Source organism: Pongo pygmaeus, chromosome 21, assembly GCF_028885625.2.
Source record: "Pongo pygmaeus isolate AG05252 chromosome 21, NHGRI_mPonPyg2-v2.0_pri, whole genome shotgun sequence".
In the NCBI taxonomy this organism is placed as follows: Eukaryota; Metazoa; Chordata; class Mammalia; order Primates; family Hominidae; genus Pongo; species Pongo pygmaeus.
In genome coordinates this window covers 61,885,587-61,903,842 of record NC_072394.2, presented here as the reverse complement: position 1 = coordinate 61,903,842, position 18,256 = coordinate 61,885,587, and the positions used below count along the sequence as shown (strand labels likewise).

The 18,256-nt window shown below is 43.1% G+C and overlaps 1 protein-coding gene across 1 annotated transcript in view; it reads right to left on the bottom strand.

Annotated features, from left to right (window-relative positions):
• The window catches only part of ZNF831 (zinc finger protein 831), a 94,635-nt gene that overhangs the window by 40,785 nt on the left and 35,594 nt on the right, over window positions 1-18,256 (bottom strand). The window contains exon 4 of the mRNA XM_054468243.1: window positions 10,991-11,142. Coding sequence (XP_054324218.1) covers window positions 10,991-11,142 — 152 coding nt within the window. The remainder of the gene's footprint in view (window positions 1-10,990; window positions 11,143-18,256) is intronic.

The window sequence follows — 18,256 nt, the reverse complement described above, 5'->3', positions numbered from 1 at the left end:
AAAGCTCTGCCTCCAGTAGCAACATTTCAAAATAAGATAACCAGGGAATAATAAAAGCTTGAAAACAGAAACACTGCTCTCATATTGGGAGCCCCAGCTTTGTGAGCCTTCTCATTTTATCCCGGGAGTCTGGACTGTGGCCCCAAATCCCACCCTAACCCAGGAAGGGCAGAGAAATTCATCTCTCCGGCTTCTGTTTATAATGAGGAATGACGACTCTGCTCAGCCTCTGCCTAAAGCCTCGCATATTACTATTTGCTCTCTCAGGCTCCTGGGAGGCCAGGGCTTCTCTGAGCTTTCTGGGAGGTAGCTGAGTAACACTGGGGCTAGGCAGCCTGCAGATCAACTCATCTCTTTTGCAAATTGCTAACCGGGTCTAATGAATTGGCTGGGCACAGAGGAAGGCCTTGGTGTCCTTTGCAGTGACAGAGTCCCCCCAGAGCAGGCTGATCCATCGTGCCTCTGCTGAGGAACAAATCTATTAATATTTGGTGAGAACATCAAATTGTGCCCAGTGGACATAACGTCTGGTCAAGAGAAACTTACTTCTCTGTGATTAAAAAAAAAAAAAAAAAGTCTTATCGTCCCTCCATGTTCTTTTTTCTACTAGAGAATGCCAGCCTTCCACGGACGGAATGGATAACAGACCCCTAGTGAGAAGCAAGGAGGGCTGGAAAGGCCCTCCCGTCCACAGGCATAGAAGGTAGCATCTTTTACTCATCCAAGGGGAAAAGAAGAAAAAGTTTTATAAGCTGGAGGAAAAGAGAGGTATTTAATATGCTACTGGTAGGGGTATAAACTGGGAAGCAATTTGAAAATGGCTATTAAAAATGTGCAACACAACACTCAAAGACCCAGCAATTTCTCTTCTTGGTTATTCCCTAGAGCAAACCCTGCCTGGGCTAAGGAGATATAAACAGTGTGTCCAAGGAGCATCATGCAAGTGTGAAACACTGGTGATGACCAAACTCTTCGTTAATAGGAGAATGGCTTCATCAAGAAGAGTACTCCCACCCAGAGGGACTCTGTCCCTGCTCAGGAAGTTGAGATAGATCTACATGTTTTCACAGTGTGGAACCACAAAACATTTTTGAGTAAAAAGAGCAAGTTGTGCAATGAGATGTGCAGTGTGCTGCTGCTGTGTTACACACACACACACACACACACACACGGAGAGAGAGATGAAGATCTGTCAGATGCACTCCAGACTCCAAACTGTCATTTTACCTGAGGATGGTATTGGGATGGGGTAGTGGTGAAACTGAACATCAGCCTTATCTATTGCATTTTAATGTGTTAAGATAAGTATCATTCATGATTACACATGTAATTAAAAACTAATAATTAACTTTTCTGCCCCTCTAGGTGGAGCATCACTTTTGCCAAGTTTTTTTTTTTTTTAAGAACAAAGGTGCCCCACCTGTCAGTGGTTTTCTAATCAGTCACCTCATACCCACTCTATTTACCCCAATTCTTGCTCCACTCTGTGTCTAGAGTGATCTTTAGAAAACCTAAATGGGATTATCTGCATAATCCTGTTGTTCTCAGGAAAAAAATTTCAGGCCCCAACTGAGGCCTGAGAAGTCCTGCCGGTGATGCCCTGTCCTGTGAGCCTCCACTGCGCCTGCACCCGTCCCCCATGCACCTGGCACACTGGCCATCTATCATGTGTGTACCACCTCCTCCTGCCACAGGCAGCATGCCCACCATGGGCTCCCAATCAGTGACCATGGGCTCCCAATCAGTGTCCTAGAATCTTAGAAATGCAGGGTTTCCAGGAGCCAGAGGTTGCAGTAAGCCGAGATCATGCCACTGCACTCCAGCCTAGGCGACAGAGTGAAACTCCATCTCAATCAATCAATCAATAAGAAATGCAGGGATTCAGGCTGCCTCCGAAACTCTTGGCGAGTGCCTCTCACCCTAGCCCAGTGAAGCAGAGAAAGGAAGGCTTTTCCAGGAGGGTCTTTGCAGAATGTTGCCCATGGCCTCTGCAGTCAATTCTGCTGAATTGGTTCAGTGGTTTAAATCCATACAGGTCCAGGCCTTACAAAAGTTGAGGAAATTCTAGATGAGGCAATGCAAGCCGATGAGGATCCTACTGACAGAAAAAAAGGCGGTATGGCCCTCCAAGAGAGGGGCCCAGGGAAGGGTGTGGGAGTTGGTGGTTATTTTAGGTGATTGATAAGCAAAAAGTTAAATAAAACCGAATTGCACAATGATGAAGCTGTTCTCTCTTCTATTCTCTTTTAATCTTCTGATTAAGGAAAGAAGAAAGTCTCGACTAGGTGCTAATGCATCTTGAATGCCTCCCTAACACTTCCAAATCTCTTTTTAGCAGAAGGGGTATTCCTAGGGCTCATGGACTTCAGCTTACAACAGATTCTGGCTAGAACTTATTTACCAAAAACATTGTAGGGTTTATATTTTTGCCACGTTCCCTTAATGGCACATAATATTAACTTTTCATTTTCAGTATCGATAAACAGCTTCTCTTGAAATAATTGGACTTAAGTTTTTTTGTAAGTGCACCTAGGGGAAAAAATAAGTAAAGAATCACATAGGTGACATGTAGATGCAACAAAAGTTCTGAAGGTGGCACCTAGATGATTTCAATTTAGGAATCAGTGCTGATCCCCAGATCAATCATCTGGGTGCCTCTGGGCAAGTCACTGGACAACTCTCTAAGCCTCAGTTTCTCCATCTGCCAAAAGAGGATAAGTCACTCATCACAAGTGTGTCCAAGGGAGTAAATGCGTATGAGCTTCCTAAATTGAAAGTGCCTCCTGAGTTTAGTTATTGAGAGAGTTTCCTAAAATCTCCATTGGAAATATAGCCCTGAACCTTGCTGTGTTTACTGTTATAAACCATGCCAGCTGCAGGAAATTGCAAAACCATAAACTCAATGTAGTTCTTATCGTTCAATAAAACATCTCTCTCAATCAATAAGACTTCAGATGTGTCATCTGGGCACAGGGCCACGCTCAGCTCCTCTTCACTGTTCCAATTTTAGTCTGTGTACCAGGAGAAGCGGCACGACTTCCAATGTGCCCAGCAAAAGCCCAAATAATTAACCTCAACCACATCAATGTTCTCCATTCAGTTCCGTAAAATGTGTTTCTAAGGAAATATATAAGAGCACTCTTTATACCACGGAATGTTTTAATGTACCCAAGCATTCGAGTAAATAGAACAGGTCTCAGTTAATGGAACTTTTAGCACAGAGGTTTTCAATAATAATAATTTTTTACAAAGCTGATATGTCATCGGCTAGAAAGAGATGTGCACATAAATATAAAAACAGGGAAAATCTATTTATGAGATTACTTTTTGCAGCCCAAGGGTCAATAACTGTCATATTAGGAGAATGCTAATAAGGCTGTATGTTGATGGGCATTAGGATCACAGAGAACAGGATGTCCCAGTTGAAATACAAACAAAATCAATGATGTTGCCTTCATCCCCCTACCTCCCCACATTCTGAATAATAATCATTTCAGATCAGTGACCTCATCAGAAATTGTGTAACCACAACAACAGAGAATCTTCGGCAGCTTTTGCTTAGGTGGTGTCACCCTTCGTATGGATGTGTAATTTTCAATTGCTTTTTCTAACGGAAAACTGACACAAGAGCATGTGAGCACATGTGCAGACACACACACATACATGCGAAGCTTGTCTTCCTAAGTGAGACTGTAACTGGGAAAATAGTGGGAAGAGCATTTTCAAGACAAGATTTGCTGTGAATTTCTCCTTGGGCTAGAAGGGATGGTCTTTGACTGAGTGGCACCAGCTGACTCAAGATGACATGGAGTAGCTGTCCAGTGGAAAACTGCCCCCCAGCTCCTATGCTAGAGTAAGAAAGGCATTCCAAGTGAGAAATGAAACGGCAGCACAGTCCCATCACACATGCATTTAACCTACACCCTGACTGTTGAAGCTCACCCTTCCCTGACCCAAGAAGACACAACTCCACTATCTTGCTTAATCCTCACCACAACAACTCAATCCATTAAGATGTCATAGCAGTTTTAGAGGCTTAATGCTAAAACCAAATGGCAAACACCACGCAGTGAAGCAGGGACACGTGGGAATTTTTCTAACCTCTCTTCAGTGGGAGGATTTGCTGTTTATCTTCAAAGCTGCCTGCATGGATGGATGGCCTTTTTTCTTTCCTTCTTTCATCTCAGCAGTCCTCAAGCATATTGTGTATGAGAATTTCTGTTCAGAGTTGTATACACAAATCGTACCCTTATGATAGATTTGCAGGATTCTCGAAGATAATTTTGACAATAGGGATTGTGCCTTGGGGACCAGCTTTGGAAACAAACCTCACCACCCTTTACAACATGGCCCCACTGCAGTGTGGGAGGGGACGTCAGGTTAAAAGGCATGGAAAGGACATTCACAGTTCGGTTACTACTTTTACCTCCCCAGAGCTTCCATCCATAAAACGGAGGTGATATAAGATGACCCCTAAGGTTGAAAATGGTGATTCCATAGAGTTGAATTTTGCGGTTACTCCACTGCCATCCCACTGGTAACCCACTGGATTTTTCCATTATTGACACAACACACAATCAGAAACCAAGACTCCAAGTGGCATGCTCGCTCTTGTTCATGCTCAAAGAAGATTTGGGGGCTGGTCTTTGTTCGTGCTTTCACCTGAAACTAAGCTTCAGGAACCTCAAGGTAAAGAAACCTATGTTTGTTAAATTGTTCATTCAACAAACATTTATTGAGGACCTGCTACAATGCTAGGCCCCCGGATGCAAACATGGAGATGACCTAGCAGCTTGGTAAACAAGGTCTTCTTTAGTTGAGATCATTGCTACAGGGGAAAGACCACCTAAAATGAATTCATTCACAATTCATTCACAATACCACAATTTCACAGTGAATAGTATTAAGGACTTTGAGAATTTATCTGGAAAAACGATAAAACCAACAGTTGTGAAAATAAGCTAATATGCCCACAACGATAAAATAAAAATGAACCTCCATTTTGGAGGTTATAATGGCAAACTATGAGCTAATTGTTAAAAATCAACAAAACTTAGTCAAGTATTGATGAGGACACACATTTTTACATAAAATTGTAGGGTAGACCAATGGACTATTTACCTCGCATTTACTTTAATTGCTAGGTCATCAAGAAGGACTCCCACTCCCCAAAAAAATATTATAGAGCTTTATCAATCTTTCCAAAGACTTCTCTTAAGCCTCTAATATTCAAGTCACTCTCCTGGAGTTATCATCTTTGCCACTTTTCTCTTGTTCATTTGTCACCTAGTCTGATTCTGCCAATGGGTGTGAATCGGCAGGCTGCCAATGGTCTTTTCTATCAGTTTCACAAAATGCAACATCTTGAGCACAATTTGCAATTTCACTTAGCAATCAATTTCCATGATATTGTGAAAATGAATCTGAAGGGCATGGATAGATGTGATGGTAAGCAGGGAGAGAGAGAACTGAATGGGGTCTAAATTTACCAGCAGTCAGTCTATTAGGGAAAGTTCTCATGTTCCCACCTAACCAGCCAACATTATGACTGGAGTGTTCCATAAAGAACATCTGGATTATAAGGTAGATGCCTGTTTTCCCTGGCACATCAATGACTTCATATCTAAGAACTTTCTTACCAATCCCTTCAATGAGACAGCCTTAGTCTATGAGATTAAATGCACCCCTCAGCCCTGATCCTAAAGCGAATGTGTTGAGGAAGGATGTTCTTTAAAATAGCAAAACTTCTGTCCATTCTTAGTCACACTCAGCCTGGGGTGCCTGGGAAATACACCTTAGTTGATACTTCAAAAGAAATTTCAAGTTTCCTGCACCCACTAGCTGGAAACTTGGATGGAATGGACTACTGGATTTAGGATGAGGGAAAAAAGACTCAGTTGTCCGGGGAGTCTCGCAGACTCCAATCAATGTACAATCTTACACAGTAGGTCTTTATCCTTCATAACTCCTCTGGCCTTCTGCTTGCAGATGACTTCACTGCCAAGCCATCTGTTAATTCAAATGATTAGAACCATGCTTTTGGAATAGTTTAGGAGAGAGAGAAATTAAACATCTTTTTTAAAAATTTTTTTTAAAAAAATCTCTCTCCATCATCCTCCTAAGTTATTGACAGGAAGTGTCTCCAAAAAATAAAGAAGACAAAATTATCAGTTATCACATCTTATTTCAGTCCCTGGACACAAGTATTCATGACTTCTTATTTCTGAATGTTTTACTTATTCAAGCTGGCCTATAAGGATTAGGATCTAAGGTTTTTCTCTGCCTTTAAATTGAGAAATCCCACCCACCCCCACCTACACAAAGGTCATTCTCAATTTCTTTGTTGGATTCTACCAAGTTTCCCCAAGTTACAGCCCCTTGGGTCACCCAAAACAGATTACCCCATCATTGTCCTGCCATGGAAAACAGGTCATCTCTCCTCAGAAAGAAAAGAACACAGGCACACTCACAAGCAGACACACACACACACACACACACACACACACACACACACACACACGCAAAGTCAGCTCCCTCACCGAGGACCCAGCTCTGATCTCTCCATCCAGGACGTGCCAGGTCAAAGGAGACTCGAGAAAGTTGTTTGTAAGCGGTGGACTGCCAGGCTCAGCTCTGGGTTCCTTTGAAGTGACAGTGCTTTGTCTTCAAACACCCAGTGCCCTCAGAGTGCCTGTCACTCTACTGTGAAATATCGGTATTGGCAAGTGCTGGTAATAAAACCCCTTGCCCCTTTGATTTCCAGTGGTATTTATTTTAAAGCATTCTTCCACCCTCCAACTCCATGGTGTCCATCATGATCTGTCAACCCCAGCTTGCTGGTTTGCCCTACTAGCCTTCCCGGTTCCCTCTCTGACACTTCAATAAGGAGCAGGCAGTGATTGATATTCTCTGGGCTAGGGCTTCTACCACATCCCGCAGCTCACAGCTGCCCTGCAGTGGACATCCTCCATGTCCCTCCTAATTGCTGGAGAGGAGGGCCTTTGAAAATGGGAGTCAGGGACCTAGGCCCCTGGTTCAACTTGATGCTGAAATAACAAACATGAAAGTACAGACATTTGTCACCATTCCAGGCTGTTGTTGGGGCCCTATTACCTATGTAAGGGGATGGGGTGGTGGGGGTGGTGGAGCTGTGTTCCCAGCAGGAATCTGAGCTATGGAAAGCCACTTGTTTCTTAGATCTATATTCAGGTTTTGTTTCTCAACTTTTTTTTTCTCCTTGGATTTGGTTTTATTCACCATTCATTGGTGCCCCCAGTTTGCTCTTGGGATTTAGGTGTGAAGAAAGCAATGAAATGCTGATGTTGAAACAGGATGTTTATGGAAGTGGGATTTCCCCCACATGGAGGGAGCTCAGGATCTCTGGGACTCCTCCATTAGTCCACGGGGTGAGTGTGCAGGACCCTTCCCTGAGGCTGAAGGGAAGAAGGGGTGAAAGGGCTTTTCATTCTGGGCTCTCTGCTCACACTGAGGCCCCCAGGGTCACCATGAGCACGCAGGATAAGCTGCAGATGAGGCAGGAGTGCCAACTTCCATGGAACACGTTAGGAACTGTGTCCCCTGTGGAGGGGGAGAGAGGAGCAGGTGTCCCTGCTGCAGCTGACACAGCCTCATGCTCAGGGCCAGCGTGTGAGTCGGACAAGTCAGGCCACAGCTGGATTTCAGCTCCAACAAACACAATCCACACACATGGTGGCCCCGTGGAGCCCCATCCTGCCGGCCACTGGGCTTTCTTCCTGAAGGGAAGCCAGTGGGCCCCATAGCTATCATCATCGAGGCTACCCATGGTCACTTGGACAACTGTTCCCCTAAGTGTGGAGCATGTCCTGCTGGCAGTGGCTGGGGCAATTCTGTTTTAATTGTATTAGGTTTATAATACAACTTTCCTGCAAAAATGGTTTACAAACAATGAGAGCCCAGATGATGTACATTCTTGTGCACTGAGTGTCCATGTGTGTCCCTGCCTTTTTTGTTTACAAACACATTTTAAGGTTACTTCTGTTGGTTCACAGATAGGATAAAACCTGTAAGGATGGTTGAATAGTGGCCCTGAGGTCCTAGTCCATGGAACCTGTGGATGGATATGACCTGAGTTAGAAAAAGGGTCTCAGAAGCAGTAATCAAATTAAGGATCTTGAAATGAGATAAGCCCACGTTTAGTGAGGCTCCTAAATCCAATGACAAGTGTCCTTATAAGAGAAAGACAGAAGAAGATATGACCCACAGTGACACAGGGAGAAGTCCACATGAAGATTTAGGCAGAGGCCACAAGATGTAGATGAGGCCACAAACCAAGGAAATAGCTGGAGGCCCCAGAAGCCAAAAGAGGTCAGGAAGGATCATCCCCTCGAAAGTCCAGAGGGAGCATCAGCCTCTCTTGGCCTCCAAAACTGGGAGAGAATCCAGTTTTACTGTTCAAAGCCACCACGTTTGTGACAATTTCTTACAACAACCCTAGGAAACTGATACAGGTGACACCCAAGTGGAGACACTGTCATCAATGGCTGTCCCACATCTTCTGGGGGCCCAGCATGTGCCCAGCCCACCTACACTCTATCTGACCTCCCCATGTTCCCTCTTCTTGACCCTGAGCCTTTATCCACTCAATGCCCAGTCCAGAAAGCCTCTGTCTGTTCTCCCTACATCCAGATTTCCAAAAGAACCCCCATCTTTCCAGAAAGAGCCTCCTTTTTGTGTTCCTCCCCCAACACTAATGAGATGACCTTGTCTTCTGCTGAACAACAAGAAAACACTCATTACCCGCATGCACACTCATTACCTGCATGCACACTCATGGGCACTCAACATGTGCTAACTGTCATGCACGTGTGTTTATAATGCTGAGCATATGATGATACTTGGTCATCTGTGCTGGAGTCTGCAAGGCATTGCTGCACCTTGAATCTCACACTGACAGACCATTGACATCCTAGACAGACAGACATGAGATGTCCTGGGGAAGCAAACAGATCAGCCAATGTCGTTCCCGGTGGCATCTGAGCTAAGGGGTGGACAGTGGGTCAGTCTGTCTGTCTTTGTCCTGTATCACATTTATTGAGAGCAGGGGTCACCTTAGTTCCCCTCCCTGTCACAGTGCCGAGTCCAATGCCTGGGGAGCTAAGCAGGGAGGCTGACGGGGAGTTCCAGGAGCAGCTCCATTTGGCTGTCCTTAAGGTGCTGGGAAGAGAGCTGGTGGTAAGCTCCTTCATGGGGGCAACTGGTAGAGCTCTGGCTGATTCTGTTGGGTTCCACCAATGACCATCAGAACCTCCTAGGTAGCGGGGGCTACCAGCTCTCTGCCAGCGTCTCAGCAGGGGTTCTATCCAAGCTCTACCGCATAAAGGAAAATTCGAGAACTGGAGCTGATGAGGGCAAAAGTGAGGGAAGAGTCCATGGGAACAGGGAATGAGGAGTCAGCCAGCAAGTACCATGACCCCTGAGGCTTACTTCATACTTGGAGTTCCCATGCCTCTGGAAGTCACCCACACACACACAATTCTGTGCACAATTCCCAGGTGCCCTGAGTTGGCACTTCAGAGGGTGCTGGGCTGGACCTGGATTCCCAGCTGTGGGTTATACATTGGAAAACTCTTAAGGAGAGAGGAGGGGCATCCACAGGCACCTGGAGAGCACAGAGGTGACATCGATGGCACCTGTGGCTATCACAGGAAGGCCCAATGAGAAGGCAGAGAGTTGCATGGTCCCCTGGCCTTTACATGGGGGAGAACACCCTCTTGTCCTGGTGGTACAGACCAGCATTTAGCCCTGAGATGCCCTCCATGGGGCGTGACAGTATCAAGCACAGCCCAATGGGCAATTTTGCTGGATACAGAGGAGGGAGATGAAGGTGAGGTTGAGAACCCACCCCCTGCATCCCAGCCTCTCCCACATGGGGCTTGACCCTTGACCTTCCTTAACAAAAACAACCTTTCTTCTTCAACAACTGGCCCCAACTGTAAGATGAATTCTTGCCTGGATTTAAATTCTCTCTGGGAAACAAGACTAGTCCATGTCCTTGCCTACCCTGGAAGGCTTTGGGGGTTGGGGAGCAGAGGTGTGGGGAGAGCACTCAAGTGCCATCTGCCTGTAGCGGGCACTGGAGCTACACAAAGGTGGAGGCAGAGTTGCCCCAGCAAAGGATCCCCCAGGGCCAAAGACCTCAGGCATGAGACAGAGCCCAGGGTTAGCCCTTGAGCCAAACAGACGACAATGAACCACAGAAGGATGGTAATTCATGCACTGCTGGCCAGATGGGACCCTGCAGCCTTTCCCACAGGGTATTCATTTTCCCCAATCAACAATCAAGCAAGGCTAAGGCTGAGCTCTTTAATGCTGGGGAGAGGGGAGAAAGGGAGAGGAAACTGAGGTCCAGAGAAGTTGACCCATTTTCCCCGGTTGCCCAGTGATTGCAGCTTAAAATAGCCATTTTTCCAGGAAGCAGCCCCACTTAGTTCACCCTTTATTTATTTCCAAGCATGGTGAAGAGTATGCCTCTTACCGCTTCACATGTAAGCAATGTACCCTGCAGCCTCACATAATTACTCATCTTTCTACTTCACGTGGGCTCTCAAGCCCATCCCACTTTAGCTTTACAATGACCCTGCAGAGAGAACTGAGTGAGCTTTCTTTTTAGAGATAGTGAAAGTAGAGGCACCAAGAGCTGTGATTCATGTTCTCCTGGGTCCCGGAGGGAACCTGCACCTGGTTCAGAGCTTGGCACAGGTGGCCGGTACTCAAGTATATTGGTGACTTCTCATAATTGAATTCTCCGTCTTCTACCGCATGCCCTCCCCACTAGTTTAGGGTCACTTTGATTGTCTCATAGACGTCATGCCTCTGTTACTCTCCCCTTTGGGCCTGACCCCTGCGGCACTTGGGGCTGACTCCTGCCCATCCCGAATCCCCAGTGTCTATGCCTTGGGCGGGTGCCTTCAAGTGCCCAGTCTGGATGCACCTCCAAAGAGAGCATTACCTGCTGTTTCTGAAGAGGTCTGCCCAGGGGTCCTGCATGGCTTCAGTCCCTCGAGTGTGGGAGGGTGGCGGCTTCTTCTTCGCACCCAGGTTGGTGTGCGAAGTCTACTGGCTCTCAGCTGAACACAGCTCTGCAAGAAATTCCCTTTGTACCTGTAGAAGAGAGAAGCACGCTTGCAGTAACCAGCCTGGAGAGCACATGCCTGGAAAAATCTGGAAAGTCACTGTGGGGTGCCCAGGAGAACACGGGGCTCAACCTCTAACTAGCTGGTCAGCTCTGAGCAACTCCCGATCCCTCCATACCTCATCCCCCACCTCCCCAGGATAATGCGCCTAGCTTCAGAGGTTGTTGTAGGAACTAAATGAGGTGGTCACAAAATGCTTCCCAGGATGCTTAGTCATAGCAAGGGCTTAGTCAAGGATAGTTGCTGCAATTAGGTTTTAAGCTACGTGGTCTTAACTACTTGCTTCACAGACTGTCCAACAGATTATTCTTCAATGATGGAAATGTTCTGTAATCTGCATTGTCAAATACAGTAGCCATTAGGCCCATGTAGCTATTGTACATTTGAAATGTAGTTAGTGTGTCTGAGAAACTGAGTCTTAAATTGTATTTCACTTTAATGAATTTAAATAGCCACGTGTGGCTAGTGACCACCGTACTGGACAGCATTCTTCGTAGACCTTCCATCTGGAGGAGCCCTACCAGATCATCTGATTTATTTGTCTTCAAATAAATTTTCTTCAAATAAAATGTATTTGTCTTCAAAACAAAGTATTCACATCTCAGAGGGATGTGATGAGGGTAGAGAAAGAAAAACACTAGAGCTTCTATTTACATTTATTTTCATCTAGTCTTTCTTATTTGTGACCACCATATTGGACAGCATTCTTCATAGACCTTCCTTCTGGAGGAGCCCTACCAGATCATCTGATTTATTTGTCTTCAACACGAAGTATTCACATCTCAGAGGGAAGGCATGATGACAGTAGAGAAAGAAAAATACTAGAGCTTCTATTTACATTGATTTTCATCTAGTCTTTCTTGTTTCTATTGTTTCATGTCCTTTCTTGTTTCTATTGTTTCATGTCATAGAGTAGAATATATGTATAATTTGTAAATGAACAAATACACATTTAATAGAGTGCAGGCTACAAATTATTTTACTAACAGGAAAGTGCAACCACAAACAGGCCATCAACCTAGTATAGCACCCCCATTATTCAGGCAAAACAATGAGACGAAGAGCCAGGCCTGCAGTATGCCTTAAGCTCTTTTAGAAGATCTTTGCACTGCTTCTAACTGCCTGGTCAAGCCACAAGTAATCCCTTCCCTTTACAAGCCTCAGTTTACAATATTTCTACTCCACAGTGCTCCTCAGAACCAGCTATTTTCCTTTCTCATTTATCTGAGCCACTGCCAAGATCCAGCCGCAGTCCCCTAATCACCAGGGCCGCTCACAGAATTTTAAATAAGATCTGCAGAATGCAGTATCCTCTTGGGCACTGGTTTTTCCTGGCAGCAACAACGAGAAAGTGACATTTTGTTCATCTTTTCTGGCCTCTGTGTTTGGGAGAAGCTCCCCTCAACTGGGCACGATTGCCTCCCCTGCCTGGGGCAGGAGCTGTCATTCCCCGGGCGGGGTGGGGGGGGAAGGTTAGTTTGGTGGGGGAGGCAGTGGTGGCTGGTTTGTTCTTTGAAGCAGTTGTCAAGAACAGAGGTTCCTGAAAGAGCTGTCTGAGCCAGGGTGGGGAGCGACAAACCCCTGAACCAAATCCTGCAGGGCCTGGGTGGAGAGAGATTTCAAAGTGCAGAGACAAAGGGAGGAAGGAAGGGGTGGCACATGGAGAGAATTCTTCTTCAACCTGCTGCTGGGTCACCTTTGCACAAGTCAGTGGGTGGCTGCCACACACTTGCAGGTGTTAAGAATGGCACAGTTTGAACTGCAGGGAGGTTTTACTTTCAGAAAATTAGCAAGCCGGGGTCTTTCTACTCAAGCAAAATAACAAGGAGAGAGCTAGGAAAGGCCCAGCCTCTGAATTCGCACTTCATTAAGGTGGAATTTCAAACTTTTTGCCTTCGAGAAGAGCCCAAGTGGACCTTCGCAATGTCTTCAAAGGACTGTTTAGTTTAGTCATGGGCAGGGTACGTTTCTCTCTCTCCTGGTTCTCCCAAAACGTTCTGTGTGCAGCCCCTCCTGGAGAAGCAGCATCCTAGCTTAGGAAGGTTTTGCAAGCTCATCTCCATCACCAGCCATGCAAGTCCCCTCAAGGTGTGGCCAGTGCTGTTGGGGCCCCATCCAGGACACTTTTGTCAGGCTGCACCTCCGCACCCAGCTGTGAGGGTGACATGCTCGTCACCCCCTTGCCACCTTTGTCAGGTTCTCTCAGGGAGGGACAGTAGACCCAAGGAGTGGGTCTTGCAGTTGTACACAGCCCACTGCACACACATTCCTTTCTGGAGTGAAACTATGAGATCTGACATGCTATTTCCCTCACGTTCCTCTCTTGGCCCCACAGAGAAGAACAAAGCAAAGAGAAGTGCAGTGGAGGTGTGGATGGCAGAGCCTCTGTATCCTGCTAAGCAGGACCTGGGACTGCCGTCAAAGCTCTGGGGCTGTGGCCAACGTGACAAAGAGTCTCAGCCACGTGTGGTGGGGGCCACATGCAGCAGAGGCCACGTGGACTCAGGGCCACATCTGTAAGTCTTTGTCTTTACCTCACTGCAGAGATTGTGCTCTCATTACTGAGAGTGCTATCTCATTGAATAAGTAAATTGTGTGATGACTAAAGTGGATAGACACATGGCTTAGACAGATAAACATCCGCTCCATAAGGAAAAGCACTATCTACTAATAGAATTGCATTCTCAAAGCCCAGGATTTTTTTCTTCTCCACTCTCCCCTTCAATGACTAATGTATATTTTAGGGTTTTATAGAGTGCCCTTCTCCCATACAACCTGCAATCTTCTCCTCGCTCATTTCCATTCACTTGGGGCTTCACAGTTCATTGTTCCATTTGTTGGAAGCTTCCTAGGAACAAGTCTCTGAATGTTTCATGCTTCATACAGCACAGTACACAGTTATAAATTAATCAATAAAATCTAATTCCATGATCCCGCACTTGCTTTGGGCAAGGCGGGGAGGTATTTTGTGAGCACTCTGGATCTTTATGCCTCTAGTTAATGTCAGGGCAATTAGGCTTCTGAGTATGAATTTTCTGCATTTCTCCATTTCCACTCTGAAAGTGGATCCTGCATTTTCTAATCTCTCTTCTTTAACTCATGTAGTTTTGTTAATGAAAACAACCATTTTCATTACAGTGTGGTATTTGTAGTTGGCAAAAAACACAGAGATGAATGAAAGCAGAATGAAAGGCCCTGAAAAAAACTTCAAGTATAAACGGGAAGATAAAATTTAACATGTAAGTGGGCAAAAGCAGATTAATGCAGGGGTCTGCTTGATTCTTATGCAAAGTTCCAGCTAATAAATATTTTAGACTTTGTATGCCACAGACAATCTGTGCCACATATTCTTCTTCTGTTTTTATATGGATAAGCTTTTAAAAATATAAAAACCAAGCCAGGCATGGTGGTACATGCCTGTACTCCCAGCTACTCCAGAATCTGAGGCAGGAAGACTACTGAGGCCAGGAGTGTGAGGCTGTGGTGTGCTATGATCACACCTGTGAATAGCCACTGCCCTGCAGCCTGGGCAACATAGTGAGACCCTGTTGATCAAATATATATGTATGTATAAATAATGCATTGCTCATGGTTAAAATAAGTTAAAAACCATGGTCCATAGTTGTCTTTATAAACAAAAATAAAAATAAATCCTTCTATATATATGAATTCATATAAGAAGAAAACATAAGATAACATAATCTGCATATTTTTGAAAGTAGGAAATTGAGAGTAAAGAAAGATTTCTTAGATATACCAAAAAGCAATAACCATAAAGGAAAAGACAGCCCCATTTGACTATATCAAAATTTACAAATTCTTAATGAAAAAACCATCATTATCAAGGTTAAAAAATAAGAACTCCATTTCCAACAGCACAGTGGACTCAATACTCTGCCTGATTACCACCAAACTTATCCTTATACTGAAAACAATTAAAAATGCAGCATAAAATGTAAAAATTTTTTAAACTTATATTTAAATTTATGTATGTTCTGATTAAAAGATAAGAAATAGTTCAAAGGCAAAAACCAAGTGAGAGCTGCACCCTGGAGCAGTGAGATTGCTTTTGCTTTGAGGAATCTGCCAAACCAGATGAGGATGACCTTCCCATTTTCACGGTCTGGTGCAGTTGAGGGTACAGGACTCAAAGCCCATAATGTTCTTCAGTGAGAGGCAAGTGGAAGACCCAACCTCCTTTCCTGCATAAAGCTGAGACCTCTGAAAGGCATACTCTCAGTATGTGGGTGAATTAGAAATAAATACTCCCTACCCCCACCACCTGCCTGGGGAACATAACAACAAACAAACAAGCACCCCCAGGCACCCAGTGGAAGCAAAACCAATATTTATTGGAGGAATCCACCTTCAACCCACATCTCAACGTCCCAAAAATATCAACTCACAGTCAAAAATTTTAACACAAACAAGGAAATAAGTTAACATATGTGAGAGCAAATATATAAAACAGAGTCAGATGTGCCAAGACTTCATATGTTGTCATTGTCAGATGCAAAACATTAGATGTGTTTTTTTAAAAAAAAAAAAAAGGTTGAAAATAAGAGTCAAGTGCAAGAGACTATAAAATGATCCAGCAAATTAGAAAAATAATTAAATAAAACTTTTTGGAAATAAAATATACTTCACATCAACAATTAAACTTAAAATTTAGCAGACCAATAAAAGTAGGGGAGGTCAACTAAGAGGCACTGCAATAGGCCAGGGACTTCTGACCAAGACTTTGCAAAAATAACCAGATTTACCATCCCAAGTAAAAAACTGAATAAAGATACAAAACAATAGTGTTCAGGGCATTGGACATTAAGCAATAAAGGCAGTGATCCATGAAAGAAGAGAAACAGATGAGGTAAGCCTGATGACACCTCAACTTATGATGGAGAAATTTTCCAGGTCTGGAACCATTTGTTGAAAAGACTATACTTTTTCCACTGAATTTCCTTTGAGCCTGTATGAAAAATCAATTGACCACAGCATGGTCTATTTCTGTATTCTCTATTTTGCTCCATTGATCTATGTATCCATTTTGATGCAAATACCACACTCTTTGGAATACTTTAGCTTTATAATAAGTCTTAGAGTCAAGTGGCATAATCAAGTCAGTGTGGTATTTGCATTGAAATAGACAAACAAATGATGCTGGAACAACTAGATAAGATATCCACATACAAAAATAAGAACTTCGATCCATACATCACACCATATGTAAACACTAAGTGCAAATGAATTATAAACCTAAATATAAAACTTAAAAGTATGAAACTTTAGAGAAAAATTTAGAAGAAAAGCTTTGAAGCTCTGTTTAGGCACCCTTTTTAAAGCTATGACACTAAAAACATAACAAAAAAAGGTAAATTAAATTTCATCAAAGTGAAAGACAGTTGCTTTTTAAAAGATGCTACTAAAAGAATAGAAAGATAAGCCATAGATTGAAAGAAAATATTTACAAATCACATCTCCGATAAGGAACTTATAATCAGAGTATATTAAAAATATTCTCAAAACTCAATAAGAAAACAATCCATTTTTGATGCGCAAAAGATTTGAAGAGACACTTCGCCAAAGAAGATATACAAATGCTAAATAAGCACATAAAAAAAGACGCTGAATATCATCACTTGTTAGGGAAATGTAAATTCAAACTATAAAGAGATACCACTACATAACTATTCAAATGACTAAAACTAAAAAGAATTACTATACCAAGTGTTGGCAATAATGTAGAGAAATGGAACTCTCATACTCTGATAGTAGAGATGTAAAATAATACAACCGCTTTGGAAAACAATTTGGCGGCTTCTTTAAAAGTTAATAATACAACTACCATATGATCCAGGCTTTTCACCTCTAGGTATTTTCCCAAGATAATTCAAAGCATATGTCCATACAAAGGTTTGCATATGAATATTTATAGTCATTTTATTTGTAATAGCCCCAAACTGAAACAAACCAAATGTCTATCAACAAGTGAATATGTATACAAATTGTGACATACTCACTCAATGGCATACCAGTTAGCAATAAAAAGGAATGTGTTCTTGATAAACACAACATGGATGAACCTCAAAATAGTAATACTGAGTGAATAAAGCCAGGCAAAAAAAAGAGAGCATATATTGTATGATTCTGTTTCTATAAAATTCTAGAAAAAGCAAACTATCCTATGTGACAGAAAGCACATCAGCGGTTACCTGGGGATGGAAGGACTTCAGGACGGGCAGAAGGGAGGAATTACAAAAAGATAGGAGGAAACTTTTGGGCTTGACAGATATGCTCATGATCCTGGTTATATTGTTTCACAGGTATATACATATGTCAAAATTTATTTAATTGCATGTTTTAAATATGTGCAATTTATTAAAATTTAATTATACTTTAAAAAAGCTTTACAAAAAATAGTAGATTAAAAAACTGGTAAAATTTTAAAGACAGATTTGAACAAAGTGTCTAGATTATAGCACATAGAAACAAGGTTATTAAAAGTATTAAGAGACATGAAAGATAGAAAAGGACTAATATATATTATTTCAGTATTTCAGAAAGGAAGGAGAGGGAACAGGACAGAGGCAATATTTGAAGAATGATGGCTAGGAATTTTTTACAGAGAGACACCAATCCACAAATCAAAATAGCCCTGTGGATTCCTAATGGAACAAATAAAAAGCAACATACATCTACATACATCAAAGTAAAACTATGGAACACCAAAGGATAAAAGAAGATCTTAAAGGTAGCCAGAGATAAAAGACTTTCAAAAGACAGATGAGTAGTCTAACAGCTGGCTTCTTTACCACAAAATGGAAGCTGACAGATAGTGCAATGATAGCTTTGATGTGCTGAGAAAATAACAGTCAACCTGGAATTGTGTACCCAGCAAACTGTTTTTCGACAACACTGATGAAATAAATATATTTACAGAGTAATAAAAACTAAGAGAATTTTCTTTTCTAATAAAGGAAATTCTAAAGAATATGATTTAGGTAGAAGAAAATAATCCCAGAAAGAAGATCTGACATGCAGAAACAAATGAAAAGACAAGAGATGGGCAATTATGTGGGTACATA